Source organism: Dermochelys coriacea, chromosome 11 (genome assembly GCF_009764565.3).
Source record: "Dermochelys coriacea isolate rDerCor1 chromosome 11, rDerCor1.pri.v4, whole genome shotgun sequence".
Classification (NCBI taxonomy): domain Eukaryota; kingdom Metazoa; phylum Chordata; order Testudines; family Dermochelyidae; genus Dermochelys; species Dermochelys coriacea.
In genome coordinates this window covers 33,865,312-33,886,300 of record NC_050078.2, presented here as the reverse complement: position 1 = coordinate 33,886,300, position 20,989 = coordinate 33,865,312, and the positions used below count along the sequence as shown (strand labels likewise).

Here is a 20,989-nt window from a genome sequence, read left to right as displayed (position 1 = left end):
GACCTTGGGTATAAGTCCCTCCAATAAGGACCAGGCCAACTGCAGGATGTCGGCTCACCCTGCACAGAGCAGATATGAGCCCCCTTACAAGAGGCCGAGAGACCAAAAGCACCGGCTCATGACAGTCCACTCTGCCCCACAGCCTGGGCTCTAAGGGCAAGAGGACGGGAAAGGAGTCGGTTTTGACTGTGCATGGGGACCCCAGGGTAGCTGCCATGGGAAACCCCTCCTAATTAAAGTTTTGTGTTCGGCAACCGATGTCTGCCTTCCAGGGGGAATGGTCACGCAAACCTTGGACACTGGGTCCTCAACACCATTTCCAGGGCTACGGTTGCGTTCAGTTCACCCTGCCCAACCACCCCCCTCCCTGGAGGGCTCAGGGGACAGAGCACATTCACCTCCTAGGTCAGGAGGTGGAATGACTATTGTGGGGGCGGTGGAGAGAGTGCCAGTAGAATTCCGGGCAGGGGCTTCTACCTCCGATATTTCCTGATCCCAAAGCAAAGCGGGTCTCAGGCCCATCCTAGATCTGCGAAATCTCAGTCGGTTTATGGTCTGCTCCAAGTTCCACAGGTGTCTGGTTTCTATTATCCCCTCCCTGGACCCAGGGGACGGTACGGGCCCTGGACCTTCAGGACGCGTATTTCCACATCCATGTTTTCGAAGGGCACAGGCGCTTCCTCCGTTTCCTGGTGGGGCCCAACCACTACCAGTTCACAGTTCTCCCTTTTGGCCTATCCACGGCACCCAAGGTATTCACAAAGTGTATGGCAGTGGTGGCGGCCTACCTCAGACAGGAAGGGGTCCAGATGTTCCCATATCTGGATGATTGGCTTCTCAAGGGCAACTCACAGTCTCAGGTGAGGGCCCATATGGATCTGCTCCTGTCTACATGTGCCAATCTCGGCCTCTTGGTAAACGAGACCAAATCAGCACTGGTTCTGGTGCAGTGTATAGAATTCATAGGGGCACTACTGGACTCCTTAAGGGCCACAGCCTCTCTCCCAGTGGGCAGTTTTGAAACCATCAAAGGTCTTATTGCCTCGGTCACGGCTTTTCCGGTGACAACAGCAAGGGCGTGCCTTCAGATCCTGGGACACATGGTGGCATGCACGTATGTGGTCCACCACGCAAGGCTCCAAATGAGGCCCCCCCAGCTATGGCTAGCCTCCCACTTCTCCCAGGCACGGGACGGCCTGGACAAGGTCCTCACAGTACCGACCCCGGTAATTGCCTCCCTACAATGGTGGTCCTCTCTGGGCAACGTGCTCCAAGGGGTTCCTTTCTGGGAGATGTCCAGCCCAGTCAATAGACCTGGTGTTCGATGCGTCGGGCTTGTGCTGGGGAGCCCACATAGGGAACATGAAAACCCAAGGGATGTGGTCAACCTCGGTTGTGTCCCTTCATATAAAAGTCAGGGAGCTCAGGGCGATATGGTTGGCGTGTGTGGTTTTTGTCATGCAGCTTCACAGCAAGGTGGTCAGAGTCCTTATGGACAACACCACCACAATGTTCTACATGAACAGGCAAGATGAGGTACAGTCCTCGGCCCTCTGCCGGGAAGCCCTGAGCCTATGGGAGTTCTGTATAGCCCACGACCTCTCCCTGAGGGCTTTCCACCGACCGGGCGCCCGCAATACACGGGCCGATCGCCTCAGCAGGGTTTTCTCCCCCCATTACGAGTGGTCGCTCCACTTGGAGATCACTCACCGGCTCTTCCGAGAGTGGGGAATTCCCCACGTGGACCTGTTTGTGACCCGCCAGAACCGGCGTTGCCCCCAGTTTTGTTCCGGGGGGGGGGGTTGGGAAGGGATGTGATCTCAGATGCCTTCTTCCTGCAATCGTCAGACCAGCTTTTCTATGCTTTTCCACCTTTTCCCCTTATAGGCAAAGTTCTAGAAAAAGTGGAAACTGACAAGGCACTTATCATCCTTTTCGCCCCAGCCTGGCCCATCAACACTGGTACAGGACCCTACTGGACCTGTTGGTAGCCCCTCCGAGGAGGTTGCAGCTTCACCCAAACCTCCTCTCCCAGAATGGGGGCCGCCTCCTTCATCCCAATCTGGTCGCTCTCCAGCTGACAGCGTGGCTGCTCAGTGGCTAGACAAAGAGGAGAGGAGGTGTTCTGAGGAAGTCAGGCAGGTCCTCCTGGAAAGGTGGTCCTGGCAAGGTGATCCAGTTTTTCCAGGTGGGCGGGAGAACGGGGAGTCTCCCCATCGTCCACACCACTCCAGCTTATCCTTGAGTATCTTCTGTTCCTTAGGACGCAAGGGCTGACACCTGCCTCTGTCAGAGTATGCTTGGCAGCTATATCGGCCTTCCACCCGCCGGTGCAAGGGCACTTGGTCTTCTCCTATACTATGACCTCCCGCTTCCTGAGAGGCCTTGACCATTCACTCCCATATCATATTCCCCTAGATCCCCTGTACTACAATGGGACTAAACCTGGTGTTGTCCCACTTCACGGGGCCTCCCTTTGAACCCGTGGCCGCGTGTTCCTGGTCTCACCTCTCCTGGAAGGTAGCCTTCCTTGTAGCAATCACGTCAGCCTGACGTGTCTCAAAGCTCAGGGCCTGGACCTCGGAACCTCCACATACGGTCTTCCACAAGGATAAGGTCCAACTTCGCCCACACCCTTCATTCCTCCCGAAGGTGGTCTCCGCCTTCCATATGGAACAGAACATCTTCCTTCCCATGCTCTGTCCCAAACCCCATTCCTCCAATGAGGAATGCCGCCTCCACACACTCGATGTGCGCAAGGCACTGGCCTTCTACCTGGATCAGACTAAACCGTTCCGTAAATCCTCGCAACTCTTCGTTGCCTCGGCCGAGCATATGAAGGGGCAGTCTTTTTCCATCCGGCGCCTTTCTCACTGGATCACCTCGTGCGTATGCATGTGTTATGATCTGTCAAGGGTTCCCCCGCCACCGATCGTCAGAGTGCACTCAACGAGGTCTCAGGCCTCGGCTGCCTATGTAGCCCATGTCCCTATCCAGGACATATGTAGGGCTGCCACCTGGTCTTCAGTACAAACGTTCACTGCACACTATGTGATCATCTCCCAAACTAGGGATGACGCCGGGTTCGGCAGAGCAGTACTGTGTCCCGGGAACTCGTGAACTCCTACCCACCTCCAACAGATATAGCTTTGAATCACCACCTGTGGAATACACATGAGCAAGCACTCGAAGAAGAAAAGACAGTTACCTGTTCCGTAACTGGTGTTCTTCGAGATGTGTTGCTCATGTCTATTCCACATTCCTCCCTCCTTCCCTTCTGTCGGAGTTGTCCAGCAAGAAGGAACCAAGGGTGGGGGGAGCTCACAGCTCCCCTTATAGCGTGATATAGAGGCGCCACTCCAGGGGTTGCAGCAGTGCTTCTCCACCCCCCCCCACGGGTACTGCTAAGGGAAAAACTTCTGGCACCGGTGCACATGGCGCGCATGCACATCTACTGTGGAATAGACATGAGCAACGCATCTTGAAGAACACCAGTTATGGAACAGGTAACTGTCTTTTTTTGCTATGAAATTTAATATTTAGCTTCTATAGTTCTGTTGTCATTGGGAGTACAAATTTATTGTAGTTGTGAGCTCACTGTAAATAAGTGTGAAAGTTGGTAAGATGTCACAATACCTTATAATAAATGTTGATGGGAAAAGGTATGAAAAGAAGAAATACTGGATTAACCCAAACAAAAAGGGCCCACTGATATGATCAAGCACAGTATTAAAATCATGCTTTGGAATAACGGAGAACGTGAAACCAGGAATTAATGGAGCAAAATTGATGTATCAGATATTAGGCCTAACTGGTGGCATCTTTAAAGAAAGAGACTTTGGGGGAAAATAAGAGATCATGTGGAGTCTACTGGCATGAGACTCACCATCATGGCTGCCACCTCTCCTCTTCCTCCCCCCTCCCCCCCCGGGGAGCCTAGGTCATCTTCATCATAATCCTGAGAGGTGTCCTGATCAGAACATCCCAGAAAGAGGGATCCAGAAGACATGGCCCCCTCTACCAGCTCCATCTGAATCCCAGATGCAACGTGAGATGAAATGGGGTTGGACTTTAGCGGCAGCAACAGTTCCAGTTCATCTCGACTAACTTCTTCTTTCTTCCCCCAATTAGCTGGAGTTTTTGGAAGAAAAAACTATTAAAGGGAACAAACATTTTGTTAAAATTTAAATCCTTACTTAATATAGTAGTTCATATTCCAAATGCATTAACTGTTTTTTCTTCTTCTCTGTATCTTTAATAAAAGATTAAAAGGATGTTTAATGGTGTGTTTGCCATGGTGCTATGCAGGCTCTATATACCAAACCCTGAACCTAGTTTAAACAGATAAATGTTGAGCAGTGAATGGGTTATGTAACATTAATACATTTGGCCCACATATTCATAAATTAATACATTTCTTAGTACCTGTAATATTTAATTCCTTTATAACATTTGAAACTATCTTTGTGAAGTTAAATTGTTTTTATATACGTTAATGAGAACCTGGAATCAATTTTTTTTTATTTATTTTTTTTTATTTTTTTTTACATCTAATGTCCCAGTGGAGGGTGGTGATATAGTCCTGTGAGTAATTAAAACAGAGGGTATATGTAATTTGAATCAGTGTCATGCATTTAGAGTGCTTGAGATTATTATTCCGCATATTAGTGTACACCTAATGATCCCATGCCAAATATGGTGAAAACAGGAGTATTTAGAATATGAGTAACTACACAGAATAAACATGTTCAGAATTGCAAATGTGCTGTTAATGCTGCAGTTAGTCCGTATTTCATTCTTACAAGCTCTGTCTTTATTTTGCAGCCGTCCATTGTACCATCCCACCCAATGGCTCCTCCTAGCCCCAGCACCACCAGCAGTAATAACAACAGCAGTAGCAGCAGCAACTCAGGTTGGGATCAATTAAGTAAAACAAACCTTTACATAAGAGGACTGCCTCCAAACACCACTGACCAGGACCTGGTAAAACTATGCCAACCGTAAGTACTACTCTTAAAATTCAGTCTTTTAAAACTTACAGGACTTTTGTGATGTGAGTGCTAATGTCATGACGGGAGAAGAAATCTAGCCCATGTTTAGTATTCTCGATTCTGCGATGTGATGATGTGATGTGTCAACTTTTGAAATCAGTAGGAGCTGAGCATGTGTGGCACCTTCAGAAGCAGAGAACAGACTACATATATAGTAAATAAGTGTATCCCAGGTCCCTAATTTTAAAAACCATGGACACCCATACTCCTGACTGCTTGTTTATCTGCTGTAATCACAAAAGATTAAAAACATTTGAAAATTATCAAACAATTGTGTAGCTTGTTTTTAAAAGCATATGATTAAGATCTTCTCAGTTAGCGACTGATGTAGCTGCACCAAGACAAATAATAAAGCTGAACCAGTGTAAAATTGCTCCGGGGAAGCTTTCACCAGTTTCAAACTAAGATTTACACTAGTGCTGTATGATTGCACTAGGGGTTTACCTATAGTGCAGCTACATCAGGGCTAAAAACGCGGTGTAGACATAGCCTAGAGAAACTTTTTCAGACAACCCTGTTTAGCAAAGTTCATATCAACGGGATGTTGTATAAATTCATGCATTTTGGGTATTTCTGAATATGGAGTGGGTGTGTAATTATATTATTTACACTTCTTTTTTTTAAAATCACATTTCTTCTCTGGAACATATAATTCTTGACTGCTATATTGACTTTCTAAAAAACGAAAAAATTTCAAGATTCACAACACATTTGCCAGACCATTATTGAAACAAAATATTATACCTGTAAAATTCACTGATAGAAAGTAGAAACTGAAACTTAGAGGCTATCTGGTAAACAAGGAAAGCCCCTAATTTTTCATTCCTGCAAAAGTACACTTTAATAGTTTGGGCTTATATGGAACCTCTTTGAGATTCTCAAACACTGATTAAACCTAAAATAACCTTATTAATTATGCAGGCTTCTGTCTCCCATTTAACCAATTAATAAATGAGGATATCTAAAAAGTCTTATCCATGGTCACGCCACTAGTCAGCAACACAGCCAGGAAAAGAACCCTACGTCCTGGCTCCCGGTTTATTTGAACCACTAGATGATGCTCTGGAAAAATAGGTGCTGGACTGTTGATTTGTACTTTAGCAAAACTTTTTTGCTGTTCTGTCCATAATTTCAGAAATTAATATAAATGAAATCTGGAGGGGTCATATTTAGGTTTGATAGAATTTGATTTATAATTTCAATGGATAATATCTGTTTGTTTTTAAGCATTTTTTTCTATTTTTATCTATTTTAAATTTTCACAGTTGCTGGAAATTATGGGCGGAGGTGTCAGAATAATTAATGACAGTAGGCATTCAGATTCAAAAGGCTGAAGCTTCATAAACATTAAAACACAGATTGTCAACATCACAGGTTACAATATGCAAAGTAAATTTCTTTAAATCAGACGCTAAGTTTTCAAGCAGCATTTTTCTGACTTTGTTTATAAATTTCAGTTGTCAATTGAAAAAACTGTGCGCGTATATGGTGGAATCAATGTTTACTGACATTTACAGATAAAAATAAATCTTTCCAGCCTAATCACGCATATTAATTGATCTTGTAAATTTGTCTGCCAAAGCAGGATTGTTCTCTGTATTATATCTTTAACTGTTTTTCTCTGTATTTCATTATCCCAGTGATGGAGCTTCCACCATTTTCTCTGAGCTGTATTCCAAAGTTTAAATGACCTCACGGTTTCCAGATTTTCAAGTGATATTCAGAAGGTGCAATTTAAATACATACATGACATTTGTTCACTTTTTTTATTTTTAGAGTCCTTGCTCTCCTATATGCAAATAGAGCCTCTATTTTAAGGATGGCTGGGTTCCCCCTTCTTGCTCCCTCTTATGAAAAACAGGATTCTTTGATCAATTTTGGTGCCCATATAACTGTCAATAATCTTACTGAAGTTTATTTTACTTTTTTTCCTTAAAAGTACTGTGAGTAGTGCAGGTCAGTTGATGAATCTTTGTTTTATACTAATTAGATTGACATACATTATGCCAGTATTCTTGTCATTTTCACTTATGAAAATGTGTCCAGAATTAGTTATTCCAGAGACTGTACCAATCCATATCTGCCTTTATGGCTCCTCGCTCTCAGAAGTTCTTCACACCCCCTTGACTACATGCCTGTTTCAAGGACACCACCTTGTCTCTTCCCAAATAGTGGCTGCTCAATGCTGGTATATTTCCATGATCTCCTCCCTCTTCCAATAGCTCATCAGCTTTCTGTTACGGGAAGGTATGTTCAGCTGGATAGAGCTAAATACTTACAACTCCTATCAAAGTGCTTAGCACTTCTAAAAAATCATGCCCAAAAATATTGAGTACCCAAAATTGCAGCATCTAAAATAAAATAAATGGCTGTTTTTGAAAATTTTGGTATCACTGGAAACATCAGGCTCACAGGTCCTCTTTTCTTACTGTTCTTTCTCTTTCTTTTCTACCACATGCATATCCCTCCTAACTTTGTTTACCTACTCAGCAATAGTTCCTGCCAGCCACTACCAAATATTGCTGCCAGTTGTCTAGTTCCTTCCAGCAGTGTTTAGTTGTTGCATTTTTGTCCCATTTCTCATAATTTTGTTCTCATTTTCTTAAACAGGCAGTGTCAGTTATTCCTGTATTCTTTATGTCCAGTTCAGATCAAATTATATGTAAAGATAGCATAATTAAAAATCATGGGCTAACAATGCAAAAAATGGTAGAGTGAGGGAGGTAAGGGGGAAAAAATCTAGTAACTGTATAATAGCTTTTTCTTTTTTTTTTTTTTTTTCTTTTTTTAATAGACATGACATAATATGGTCAGAAGAACTTCAGATTTAAAAAAAAAAAAATTTATTAAGGACTGGTTTGTTTGAAAGACTTTATAACAGTTCCAAACCTTCATGGCTGAATATTGTATTTGTAGATAGAAAAAAATATTATGCCTAATTTAGAAAAATGAAATTTTTATTGCGAGAAAATTACAAACTTCTAGTTTGAGAAATGTTACGTTTATTGCAAAATAAAACTTTCTGCTTTCAGGATAATACTCACTGTTTCGATAGTCTTGTGATTATAATGAAAGAGCTGGGCCAACTATCAGAAAAAAATTAGACTTATTACAGTGTATGTCCTGAAAGAATAAACTGGCTCCATTTGGACATATTCCAAACAGAAAAAGATTCCCATAAATCTTACAAAAAAGGAGCAGATAATTAATTTTGTGAAAGGAGCCATTCATAAATTATGAAATACTAGAGCCTTGCACATGAAGACGACTTCTCTAAGGTTTAACTCATTCTAGATACATGTATGGTAGAAGAGTTTTTTTCCTTTTTTTAAAACTTGTTTTTTAAAAATAATACAGAAGCACCTTCAGGATCTTCCAAGTTGAGACTGTTGGGTTGTTGCTTTTCTTCAGTAGCTGACCTGTAGCAGGAAGCACTCATAACTTTAAACATTTTGTCATCTTGAGCAGACTTCTCTTATCTCTCTCAGAGCTTCCCCAGTTTGTGTGTGTGTGTGTGTGTGTGTTTCTGGCAATCATAGAAAAAAAATTGTGATCTTTTTCTGGTTTTGTTCTTTGTCTCTTGAATTTGGCAAAGGTTCTGAATTATTTGCTCAATCTGTAGTTCATTATAGAATGATCTTTGGCTATGTCTATACTACAGAGTCTATTCTGGAATCACTATTCTGTACCTGGCTTTTGGCTCTTGCCTTTTTTGTTGGAAGACAAATGGTTCCTGAAACAGAGCTTGAGGCCTCTCAGGACAGATGAAGCTTCTATGAGTTAGTTTCTATGAGGAATTTCTCTGGTAAGAGATTCCTGTGTTAAGGCATTCTCCTCTTCTATCTTAAAATTCTCCATTTCTGCTGAGGAAGCAAGTGAGATTTCCAGAAGATTTTAAAATCGAAGACTTGGAACATTTGACCAAAAATCTGAGTAGTTTACTAAAAACTGTAGGCTTCTCTGCCAACATAGCCCTTTAGCAACTGGAGTTAATGTCAGTTCTATCATCTGGAAACAAGACTCTCCTGATGCAGAGGCTTACTATTAGAGGCTCACTTTTATGAATTATGGAAAGTTCCAGATGCCAAATTCTCACTTTTTGCAATTCTGTCTAAACTGTACAGGTTTCCAGGAAGTAGTTGGGGGACATGGTATTTAGTTTCCAAACTGGATTTTGCAATATTTAGCTGCTCTGCTGGGGCTTCCTTGCCACTTACTGATCTTATAACTGCTAAAAACTTCTTAGATAAACAACCTTTAATATGCACTTGGTAAATGAGAAATCAAGAGAAATTCTATTTTTGTCTTGTCTAACTCAGTTTATATTAATCCAACATAAATTACTCACACTTTATTTAAATATTTTTTTAAACAGATATTGTCAGGCTGCTTTCAGGAAAAAAGGTGTTTTCAAATATTTATTTTATAGAACGTAAAATTAGTAAAAATGTGATGTTTGATTTGATTAACTGAAAACACGTTTTGATGTATATTCTGACCTTTCTTTCAAGTGTTTACAATCAAAACATTGCATCATTGTGTGGTCTCATAAAAGCCACAAAGTGAAACTGATTGTCTGTTTTCTTTGTTCAGACTGAGTCAAATATAAAATAAACCAGGTTGAAATCCTTGACCCACTGAAGTCCGTGGCAAAGCTGCCATTGATGCTAAAGGAATCAGGATCCTACCTTAAATCCTTAAATGTTGCTTGTTCTTATAATTCAAGATGTTGTTAGAAACACCTGTAATAATTTTTACTGGACAATTTCCAGATATAGGGTGGAATTCATTCTCTTACAAGAAGGCCCACACAAAGTCCCCTGAGCTGTCAAACTCCAGGGATAATCTTGAGCAAGGTGCGCGAGTGGAGAGTCCACAGGATACCTGCATGTTGCAGAAGTGGTTTCTCCTCTGGTTCACAATAAGCAGCTGTTAATAGGTGTGTGGTGAGTAGGTTAGGAAGTGGCCTAATAGATTTACTCTTTGGCAGATTCAGGATCTAGAAACCTGTACAGCAAGGGTGTGGAAGGATTAAGTTGTAGTCTCATAGCCTGCCTTGATGCTCCGAGCTGAATTCCATTCTCCAGTTCCTACTTAATTCCTTGTGCTATGCCCGTTTCTTCAGGCCTCATGGAGAGAGGAGTTAATTTAGTCCATAAAATAAACAGTTACGTATAGTTTATTATGCTATATATAAATGTTTTAAGTGTCCAAATAAGCTACAGTTAGAGCACAAGCTACTTGTCATGCATATTGATTTTTATTTCCCTTTCCAAAACAGCATTGTACATTATACTATAATATTGAAAAACATATTAAATAGGGATTATTTTATAGCAAAATAACCGATCTTTAAATATAATTGGAGTCACTCTACAGATTCTTCTATAAAAAGTGGCATATGTGGTTCTGGTAGTACAAAGACTTGGTTTTTCTTCTCATTGCTTCATTCAGTAAGTTCAGTTCTGGCATAGAGGAGCTGGCAGTGATGAACTTGAACGGTGGTTATTATTTTGATTAAATTCTTTTGGGAAGTTGCTATAGAAAGTTCTTATTTAACTACAGAAGGGTAGAGCTTGTTCTGTTTGCAGTGAGGCTCTATAGTATATTTGTAAATTGTATTCATTTATGCACCACTTTAAATAATGCCTTTATAATTTTTTGAGAAGTACTTTTCCGGAGAAAGAGAGCTGCTGCTTTTTTTTTTTTTGCCAATATCTTTCCTACTATAGAAATCTACTACTCCCCACCTCCTTTCCCCTGGCCCTTTTAACAACACATGAGTAGGAGCAGCTTGTCATTTTTCTGCCAGATTAAAACAGTGTATTGTACTATTTATGAAGGTGGATTGCCTGGGAATGCAGATATTTTCAGATGGTATTAGTGGCATTTCCATTGAAAATGAAAAACCTACATTTATGAGTAGGCCATATAAACACAAGCCTACTATTCCAATCCTGTGCCGTAAAAGCAAAAACATATATGGTCTGCCAGAGGCAGAAATATGGAAAAAGTAAAATATTTATCATGTTTATTACGGTAGTGCCTAGGGGTCATCTGGGAACAGGACCCCATTGTGCTACGCACCTGTGCAAATCTGCAATAGACCTCCCCTGCCCCCAAGAGCTTACAATCTAAATAGACAATACAGATGGAGGGCAGGGGAAATGAATGTAACATACAAACAGCGTGATCAGTGTGATGGCTGGCAAATGTCGTCATGTTTTCAGTATGTGGGATGGTGGAGGTGATGTTATGTTAAGAGGATATTAGTTAAGTGAAAAGACGAGGGGGAGGGGGGAACAGGAGGGATTGGACCAAACAGCCAATCAGCCCAGGCGAGAGAATGCTCACAGTGAAAACTGCAGAAAGCAGTGATGATATCATCAGTCTCTCTGTTCCTGCATGAACTGTTTTTGCAGCTGTTCTGCTGTCTTCAGTTTCTGGCTGGCTCCTTCCTGCAGTTTCTTTCCCCAAGCCCATATATCTGGGAGTGCCACATAAATTCTCATGCCTTGGAGTAGATCTCCCCTGCACAGTTCTGGGATATAGGGGTGATCCCATCTGGGTCTCATGTTACTCCTTCTCTCTCAGTGCAGAAATAGCTGGTGGAAGTGGACTGCTGGTTTTTGCACTCCAGAATACATTATATGGGGCTTGTTTTAACTGTAGCTTTTATTTAGGTTCTGTTATGCAAAAACTCATTACTTACAGTTTACAGTTAATGTCCGAGGACCTGAAATTATAAACTCTTACTCATACCAGCAGTCACACTGACTTGAGTGAGACTACTGATGGGATTAAGGTCCACTCATGTGAGCGAGAGCTTGCAGGATTCAGCCCCTAATTGGTAACTTGCTCTGACATGTATTCTAGGTGCTTTCCAGCATCTGTGTGAACTGTGCCTTACCACTCGTGACCTTTATGCCCAATCCACATGGTTGCTCAGCCCTTCATCCTCTTTCTTTTTGCCTACATTTTACCTGCCACTCTCCTCTGCAGTGTTGCATCATCTTCAGCAGGAAGATCTGAAAGGTCTGACTGATAGTTTCTCCCAGGTCCTCTTCTAGTGCCATTATATCAGAGGTCCCCAAACTGTGGGGCATGCCCCGGGGGGGGGGGGTGCAGAGGAATGTTCATGGGGGTGCAGCAGGCCCCAGCCTCAGCCACAGGCCTCAGCTCAGCCCCCAGCCACTTGATTGGGGGTGGGGAGAGGGCATAGACAAGTATAAGGGGGGGGCCTGACCCTGAAAAGTCTGGGGACCACTGTGTTACATCACTAATTCAGGATGGGGGTACAGAGAGTAATGCAGTAGACCACCTTCCTCCTCATTGATGCTCCATAATCCCAGGAAGAGCATTTAACTATTGCTGCTGAATTTACATTTCTTATATTCCAGTGCAGCCTAAATCACCAGACCAGACCAGTTTAGGTATGTTCAGTTCCAAGCCTGCTGGATGGCAGGTTTCAGAGTAGCAGCCTTGTTAGTCTGTATCTGTAAAAAGAAAAGGAGTACTTGTGGTACCTTGCTTGGTAGCATGGCCTCACTTATATCAAACTGTTCACAAACTAGTTTAATATATTTTTAAACAATTCTTGCTCTGGATAGCTTCACTTAGGACTTCCTCCTTATTATGTTGTTGTTGTAGTGGATATTATGTAGATGTTTAATTGGATTACAACTAGGAAAGCAGCTGGTTTAAAGTAATAAAATTAGTGATATAATTGCCACTGCAGACCATTGTTCTGTTCCAGGTTGGTCAGAACATTGAAACACAATCTTGTAATGGTTGGCCTTGTTTTATATGTACATGGGAAATCATAAATCTTGTAGAGATTTTATTTTAAGCATTTGTTTCAGCAAAAAAGTAGCTGCAGAGCTTTAAAAATTCAGCCTTGTGGCAGAGAGGTAACTAAAACTGTTTTCCTGGAAGGAGGCTGTTCATATTGAAATGATAAAATCAGATGTGGTAGACAGCTTTGTTTTCACAATCTAAGGTTTTTGTTTATTAGTTTAATATTTTTTTGTTTGGTCAAGAGCATCCAGAAATGTGCAAAATGAAATATTAATATCATTTTATAACTGAAACTAGTTATGTGACCAACCATTTGATGGGCAGGTGCCTCACTGTTCCTTGTGGCTATGTGATTATGACCTCTGATTGGGTTGTCATTTGTCTGCTCTGTTCATTTATCTTCGGTATTGATTAGGGTGACCAGATGTCCTGATTTTATAGGGACAGTCCTGATTTTGGGGTTTTTTTCTTATATAGGCTCCAATTACCCCCAACCCCCTATCCCGATTTTTCACACTTGCTTTCTGATCACCCTAGTATTGATATGATATGAATTAGAGTTTTTTAAAATTTACTGTAGCAGGAAGCTGCTGCCACTCCAGTCAGGGAAGATCAGCACAGACCAGACCCCCTGTTTTACACAGTGGAGTTCATTAAGAGATAGACCTGGTTGGGATATAGTAAACAGCTTTACCAGTTCTGTTTTGTTTTTAACTCATTCAGAAAGGTGTTCTCTCTGACCACAATTTTTAAAGAAACTTGTACATCTCATTCACATTTTTAATGGTTATATAGTTCAAAGAAATGGGGGAATTAAAAGCTAAATTCACAAAAGTATTTTCTCTTAGTATCTTCTTGTCCAGTAGTTGTCCTCTATTCCTTTTTCTCCACTTAGTCACTCCTTTTCTTTAGGTCTAGAGACTATAATGATTGAGCTCTTTGAGTCTATTTAGCTTAACAAAAAGAAACTTTAAGGGATGACTTGATTAGTCTGAACATCTACATGGGAAACAAATATTTAATAAAGGGATTTTCAGTCTAGCCGAGAAAGGTGTAACACCATTCAGTGGCTGGAAGTTGAAGCTTGATGAATCCAGAATGGAAATAAGATATACGTTTTTAACATCAATTTACCAAGGGTCGTGATGGATTCTCCATCACTGACAACTTTTAAGTCCAGATTGGATTTTTTTCTAAAAGATACTCTTTAGGAATTATTTTGGGGAAGTTCTGTGGCCTGTGTCATACAGGAGGTCAGGCTAAACGACCACAGCAGTCCCTTCTGGTCTTGGAATATATGAATCTTGGTGTGTCTGTATCTCATAGTTGCAGTGAAACTTCACATTAATTTTACATTATAAATAAATGGAATAGTGAAATATGTTGTTGGGTGAGGGGGAAGGAGGTTTTAAAGTAATTCTTAAGAGATTTATATTTATTTATTACTTTTTGCAAACATCTCTGGACAAGAAATGAGCAACATCCTGTTTATAGAAGAGTTTTATTCTACTTTTTATTGGGGGGAAAAAAATAGAACACCACAGTACATGACTATGATGCTCAGTTATATGCTGTATGATACCAGCAGCTACTCTGTGTTCCTTCTTCAAGGACTGCTGTTGTTGGCCTTATTTAACACACAGTCTGCAACACATAACTCTCTTAATTGTGCCTTCTCCACTTGCCCTGACTCTTCACCCATTTGGTTTCTAAAACTAGTATTTCATTTAAAACTTATTCTGCCTGTTGGTGTTTGCCACTGATACTCAGCTGACTTTAGTTGAAAAAAGAAGGGACCTCATTTCTGTAGCAGCCCTTGTTGTCATTTTCAATAGAGAGGCCCAAGACTGATGGGAGACAGATACTGAAATACCTTTAACACTGACAGGTTATCTTTTCAGGTCAGCATAGAGGCATTTGGCGTTCAGATGACATATCATGGGAATTGTGCTTGGCATAAGTTGTTAATGTTGTCTTAGGTGGCAATTTCTGTGATTTGTGGTGATTTACTAGCGCCCTTGAGCAAATTTAACTGTAAGCAAACAAAGCTGCTTGTGTGGGTTATAATGAGTGGCTGTACTGACATTGCACAGACGAAAGAAGACACTAAGTGTTTACATGTTAACTGGACAGAAAGTAAAGTTGAAAGATGTTTATAGTGCATGATCAAATAAAGGCCCACTCTCAAAGTAATTTTGATGGGTGCATGGGTCTTTTTGTTCTAGATTCATATCTTCTAGTGGATTGAAAGGCTTTGTGTGTTTTTTAGGGGGAGCTTGAAAGAAGACCTGGAAGGGAAGAGAGAGATGTTGTTTCACACCTGATCCTCTGAGGTGCTGTGCACTTCCTGAGAGGCTTTTGTGTTTAAAGCAAAAGCAAGTAAAATATTAACTTAATAGTAGTGACCATTTTAAACTCCATCTTCACTGTGATGATTAAATTTATTCTAGATGCAAGAATAAGTCAAATCATGATTTTGACAGCCTGAGTCAGAATTTCTTTTGATGGCAACAGCACTTTGGCAACCCTGGGTCCAGTTGTTCCCACCCTTCAGCAAGATCCACACATGGATGAGTCAGTCAGCATGCACAGCTTGTTCTTTGCTCACAGAAGTGGGAGTCTGCCACCTCCTCAACACTCCACCCCAAGCTACATCCCATGGAAAGTCGTCTGTGGGGTCAGAGTTCTGATGCAGGGTGAGGCATGGACTATGGGAGAGGAATTCACTCTTTATGTTTCGAAGGCAGCTGCTGGTGAAGGAAGCACTGACTACAGTGGTCTGCAGCCACTCGGGTGAGGGTCTCAAGTAGGAGAGAGGTGATATGGCATCATGTTGCCTGTAAATGCTATGGGATCCACAGACTTTCGTTCTGTGGAGGGGCAATCCTTCTCCCCTGCAGAAGACCTTAGGGAAAAATCTGCTAAGGGGAAGTCATGGCGTATTCTTCCCCAGGACCCTTCTTGGAGGTTTTTCCGTGGCAGGATGTGGTCTGGCCTCATGTGAGATATGGGAACATGATCCGTAATAAGTAGCATCAATGTAGGCTACTATAAATGTTAGCAATTATTAAAACAATTAGTTTAGCTGGCGCTGGACAGCTGATTCCAGAAACTGTCGCTTCTCCATAAGCTATCCAGCATGATCCAGAGTCAGACATGTTCAGTTTCAGCTACAGACACTCGTCAAAAGTGCTTCACAGCTTGGACTCTGAATTGGATTCTCCCTACATGAACTTTCAGAATGCTGTGCTGACAACAATAGGGGCAGTTTTCTGTAAAGAAAAAGAGGTCACATATATAAGAACAAGATTTTAAAATCAAATACAGCTTAGGCTCCAATGCAGTTTCACTTAACTCTTTGAAACAATAGTTGTCTTGTTAACCATATTGTAAAAGGCTCATTCTACTAAAGTCTGAACTATGTAATGTTAAAATTATCTAGCCCTGTGAAGGAGAAAAGTGAACAGTTTTCTCTTCTCGTATTCTAAGATCAACTATTTGTATTGGTAACATTTTATTAGGGAGATTTTAATGCAGCATTCCTAATGTTCAGCACTGTTGGTAGGTTTGATAAAATAACCCATGCCCAAATCATAAGCAAAATGAAAAATAACCATTATAATGTTTCTTTGCATTTAAAAAGAACAGCAAATGTAAATAAACAAGCAAATTCAGGCCCCGTCAGCTCTGACGGTCCTTTGTTACTGAGGAAGTGAAGAGAAAACTGTAAATTATCTTCAAAGAATGGTATAAAATGTTAACCCAGGGCTTGAAATCTTCCCACAATCCCTACCATTCTATCATGTAATGACATTACAAACAGTGCCTCTTGCATTGGTGTAATTTAAACAACGCTTGACACAAATCAAACCTATAGAATTTTTTCCCCCTCTGCAATGTAGAGAACATCCTGCCATTTAAAATATTAATGCTTGCAAACAGATATATAGTATAGAGAAAAAAATTAACTGGAATGCCAAATGTTACAGTACAGGAAATATGAAAGAGAATCATTTGTGGTGGTGATAAAATGAAACAACTGATTTTGGAGACTGTTCTTATAACCTTTACTCACACAAACAGTTTCTTTGAAGTAACTGGAGCAACTCATGTGAGTAAGGGCTACTTGTGCAATTGTTTGCAGGATCGTAACTTTAGAAATAAATTGCAATGTGTGTTCTGCACTTCTATCCTGTTGTTTCCATGTCCTCTCTTTCATCTAGTTTAGAATCCAATTCCATTTTCCCAAGAGAAAAAGCTTCGAAGTACACTGATTTGCTGAGATCAGATCCTCTGCAAATACTTGTCTTGTTCTTTCATTTGTTTTTAATTTAAGCTGGTACTAAAAGTTCCCTCTTAACCCTCATATTAGAACGACATTGCTATATATTTTAGGCCAAAAATTGTGACCTTTTTATTCTGAAGAATGTTAATTTAGTATCTTGTATGTGTATATAGAGACATGCTACTTTAAAATACATTGTAGTTAATGTGTTTTTTATTTTTAAAAAGACATTATTTAGGATTCGGGTATAAACAATATTTCATATATCGTGCTTTCTTTTTTCCTCCCCCTCCCTCTTATTTTTCTTTTTCCCATCCTTTGAACTGGCATCTTAGCTTGTTTCACTCCATGTTAACGTGTGTGTGTGTGTGTGTGTGTGTGTGTGTGTGTGTGTGTGTAAAAATAGTATGCCCAGAAGAGAACAGCAGCCTTAATTTTTGCTTGTTATATTTGCAGTATGATCCCCAGGGCCTAATCTTGGAAAGCACTAATCACCTCCTGCAAGAGCCTACCATTCTCATTGGCTGTAATGGGAGCGAGAACACTCCCCAGTTTGCTATCAAGCTAATGTTGGGTCTGTGTTGCCAAAGGCTTAGCATTTAAGCAGTATACAAGCACGCTGCCAGATGAACTGCATGCTCTCTGTCTTCCACTAAGGCAAAAATTTCTCCATAGCATTCAGCCTGAATAATTTGGCTGGGTGCTTGGAAACTGTCTGAGGTAAAGTGAGAGAGTACTCCTCCTCTCAAGGTCAGAGTGGTAGCTGAGTTTCTGCATGTCATTTCTGTACTATAAGCATGCTTTCCCCTCCAGTATAGCAGGGGAGGAGCCATGTAGTATCTGATCCTCCTGCCCCACATCACATCTCTCGGTATAACACTGTACAGAGCTCCTTTATGGATCAGTGGCTTCTGCATCGGGTGTGTAACCCATGTGTGATGTTTTCAGTTACTTAATACCCTATACTTCTCACCCGTGCCTGCACAGTAGAACCATGCTAGTTCTGCTGCAAAATAGACTTCTGCACCTGTAAAATAGATGTCAGGTTCCCTCTCTCTGAGGTTTATGAATCTTTGTATTATTGCAGAAAGCATATCAGAATTAAAGTATTTTAAACGTATATTGATGTCAGGCTGCTGGGTCTGATTCTGCTATTTCTTACATTGATATTAATCATGAATAACTCATTGAAAGTCGTGCCACTTGACTATACAGTGCTATGCCAATATAAAAATGACACAAAGAGACTCAAGATCAGTTTTCTGCTTCTTCCCAGATGAGCTGCATGTTGTTTTGTTCCATGGGGAATTTTAGGATTATTTCCGTCAATTTATTTAATTTCTTATGCAGTCAAACTTCACTAATTCCCCTTAAAATCAGGGACAGCCACTGCACATTACAGAATTTTGCAGATGAGCAAGTATGCGAGCAAACAGGATGATGCAATCAAGAATGTGGATCACAAAATGCTCTCTGTCAAATTACTTTGAAAAGTGTAAGTGTCACAGGGTGACTAGCCCTTTTAAGGGGAGATGGGCCTAGCCTCACTTCTGGCTTATCAGTTGAGGCTGGGGAGTTAGGGTTCAGGTGATGGCCTGAAGAGCACCTAGTCCTTATTAAGGCCAGCAAGAGGTCAGTTGAACTGGAGAATGGCAGGCGACCCTGGAGTAGGAGAAAAAACCCAGCCCATAGGTCCCAGGAGGCTTAGGGAGTGAGAACTTCAGGGTGTAGAAAGACTCCCGTGGGAGTTGTTGGGTCAGGGCTCTGGCTGAGAGAGGCGAGGCGGGAAAGGCCTTAGGCAATTATAGCCCATGTTGGGCAAAGAAAATGCTTTATTTTGGTACTTTATCTAAGCTCCTCTTTTAACTAATAAAGTGTGTCCTGAGGCAAGGCCCTGAAATATACTGGTGTGGTATGGATCCATGCTGGGCTGGAGAACTATCCCATTGGTGTACAGTAATTTAGTGCAGAGCATACGTTCTGGTTCACTTAAACAGCACAGCTCCTCAGAAATCATTGTAAAGAATCCAGATACTTGTTTAAATCTCTGCTGCAAAGGGAGGGGAGTACTTTGCATTTGTCCTTTTTGAATTTCATCCTATTTACTTCAGACCATTTCTCCAGTTTGTCCAGATCATTTTGAATTTTAATCCTATACTCCAACGCGCTCTCAACCCTTCCCAGCTTGGTAGTGTCCTCCAACTTTATAAAAAATAAAAGGAGTACTTGTGGCACCTTAGAGACTAACAAATTTATTTGAGCATAAGCTTTTGTGAGCTACAGCTCACTTCATCGGATGCATTCTTTATAACTTTATAAGTGTACTCTCTATGCTGTTATCTAAATCCATTGATGAAGATGTTGAACAGAGTCGGACCCAGAACTGATCCCTGCGGGACCCCACTCAATATGCCCTTTCATCTTGACTGTGAACCACTGATAACTACTTTCTGAGAACGGTTTTCCAGTTATGCACCCACCCTATGTAGCTCCATCTAGGTTTACAGACCTAAGAGTGGCAATTCTTCAACAAAAAACTTCAAAACAGACTCCAACGAGAGACTGCTGAATTGGAATTAATTTGCAAACTGGATACAATTAATTTAGGCTTGAATAAAGACTGGGAGTGGATGGGTCATTATACAAAGTAAAACTATTTCCCCATGTTTATTTCCCCATCCCCACCCCCCACTGTTCCTGAGACGTTCTTGTCAACTGCTGGAAATGGCTCACCTTGATTATTGCTACAAAAGGTCCATCCCACGCCCCAACCTCTCTGCGCGCTCTCCTGCTGATCACCTTACCTGATCACTCTCATTACAGTGTGTATGATAACACCCATTGTTTCATGTTTTCTATGTATATAAATCTCCCTACTGTATTTTCCATTGAATGCATCCGATGAAGTGAGCTGTAGCTCATGAAAGCCTATGCTCAAATAAATTTGTTAGTCTCTAAGGTGCCACAAGTCCTCCTTTTCTTTTTGCGGCTACAGACTAACATGGCTGCTACTCTGAAACCTGTCATCTAGGCTATATTTCCCTAGATTGATTGATTGATTGTTTGTTTTATGAGAAGGTCATGTGAGCCAGTATCAAAAGCCTTACTGAAGTCAAGATATACCACATCTGCCTCTTCCCCCTCCCCTCCCCTCCCTCCCCTCCCTCTGGCTTGTTGCCCTGTCAAAGAAAACTATTAGGTTGCTTAAACATGATTTGTTCTTGACAAATTCATGCTGACTGTTACTTAGCACTCTTACTTAGCACTTTTAGGTTTTGATTGATTATCTTTCCAGCTACTGAAGTTAAGCTGACTGTGGTTTGTAATTCCCCAGGTTGTCCTTATTCTTTTTTTTATAGATTGGCACTATATTTGCCCTTTTCCAGTCCTCTGGAATCTCCCCGCCTTCCATGACTTCTCAAAGTTAATCACCAATAACTCAGTTACCTCCTGAGTCAGCTCCTTGAGTATTCTAGGATGTATTTAATAGGTCCTGGTGACTTAAAACATCTAACTTGTCTAAGTAATTTTTAACTTGTTCTTTCTCTATTTTAGTTTCTGATCCTACCTCATTTTCATCGGCATTCATTGTTAGATGTCTAATTGCTACTAAACTTTTTGAGTTATTGTGGTATGAGTCATTTGATCTGCCAGGTTCATTCCCTGGCCTTCCCACACAGCATTTCCTCTCGGTAGTGATCCTACGGGTGTGCAGGAAGAACTGCAGGCTGACCTAGATACAGCCTAAGCAGTAGTTTTCTGACACTGGATGCAGACATTACAGGGTTGTTCAAGAATTGGTTCCTCCTCACATGTCCACATAGTTTCTCTGGATTCTCTTTTTTTTTTTTTTTTT

The 20,989-nt window shown here is 41.3% G+C and overlaps 1 protein-coding gene across 12 annotated transcripts in view; it reads left to right on the top strand.

Annotated features, from left to right (window-relative positions):
* RBMS1 (RNA binding motif single stranded interacting protein 1) overlaps positions 1-20,989 on the top strand; it is a 214,057-nt gene that overhangs the window by 101,146 nt on the left and 91,922 nt on the right. For all 12 annotated transcript variants that reach the window (XR_006277964.1, XM_038421071.2, XM_043505176.1 and 9 more), the window contains one exon: positions 4,825-5,000. Coding sequence is in view for 11 of the 12 variants with exons in the window: in XM_038421071.2 (XP_038276999.1) it covers positions 4,825-5,000 (176 nt within the window). In the remaining variant the exon portion in view is untranslated. The remainder of the gene's footprint in view (positions 1-4,824; positions 5,001-20,989) is intronic.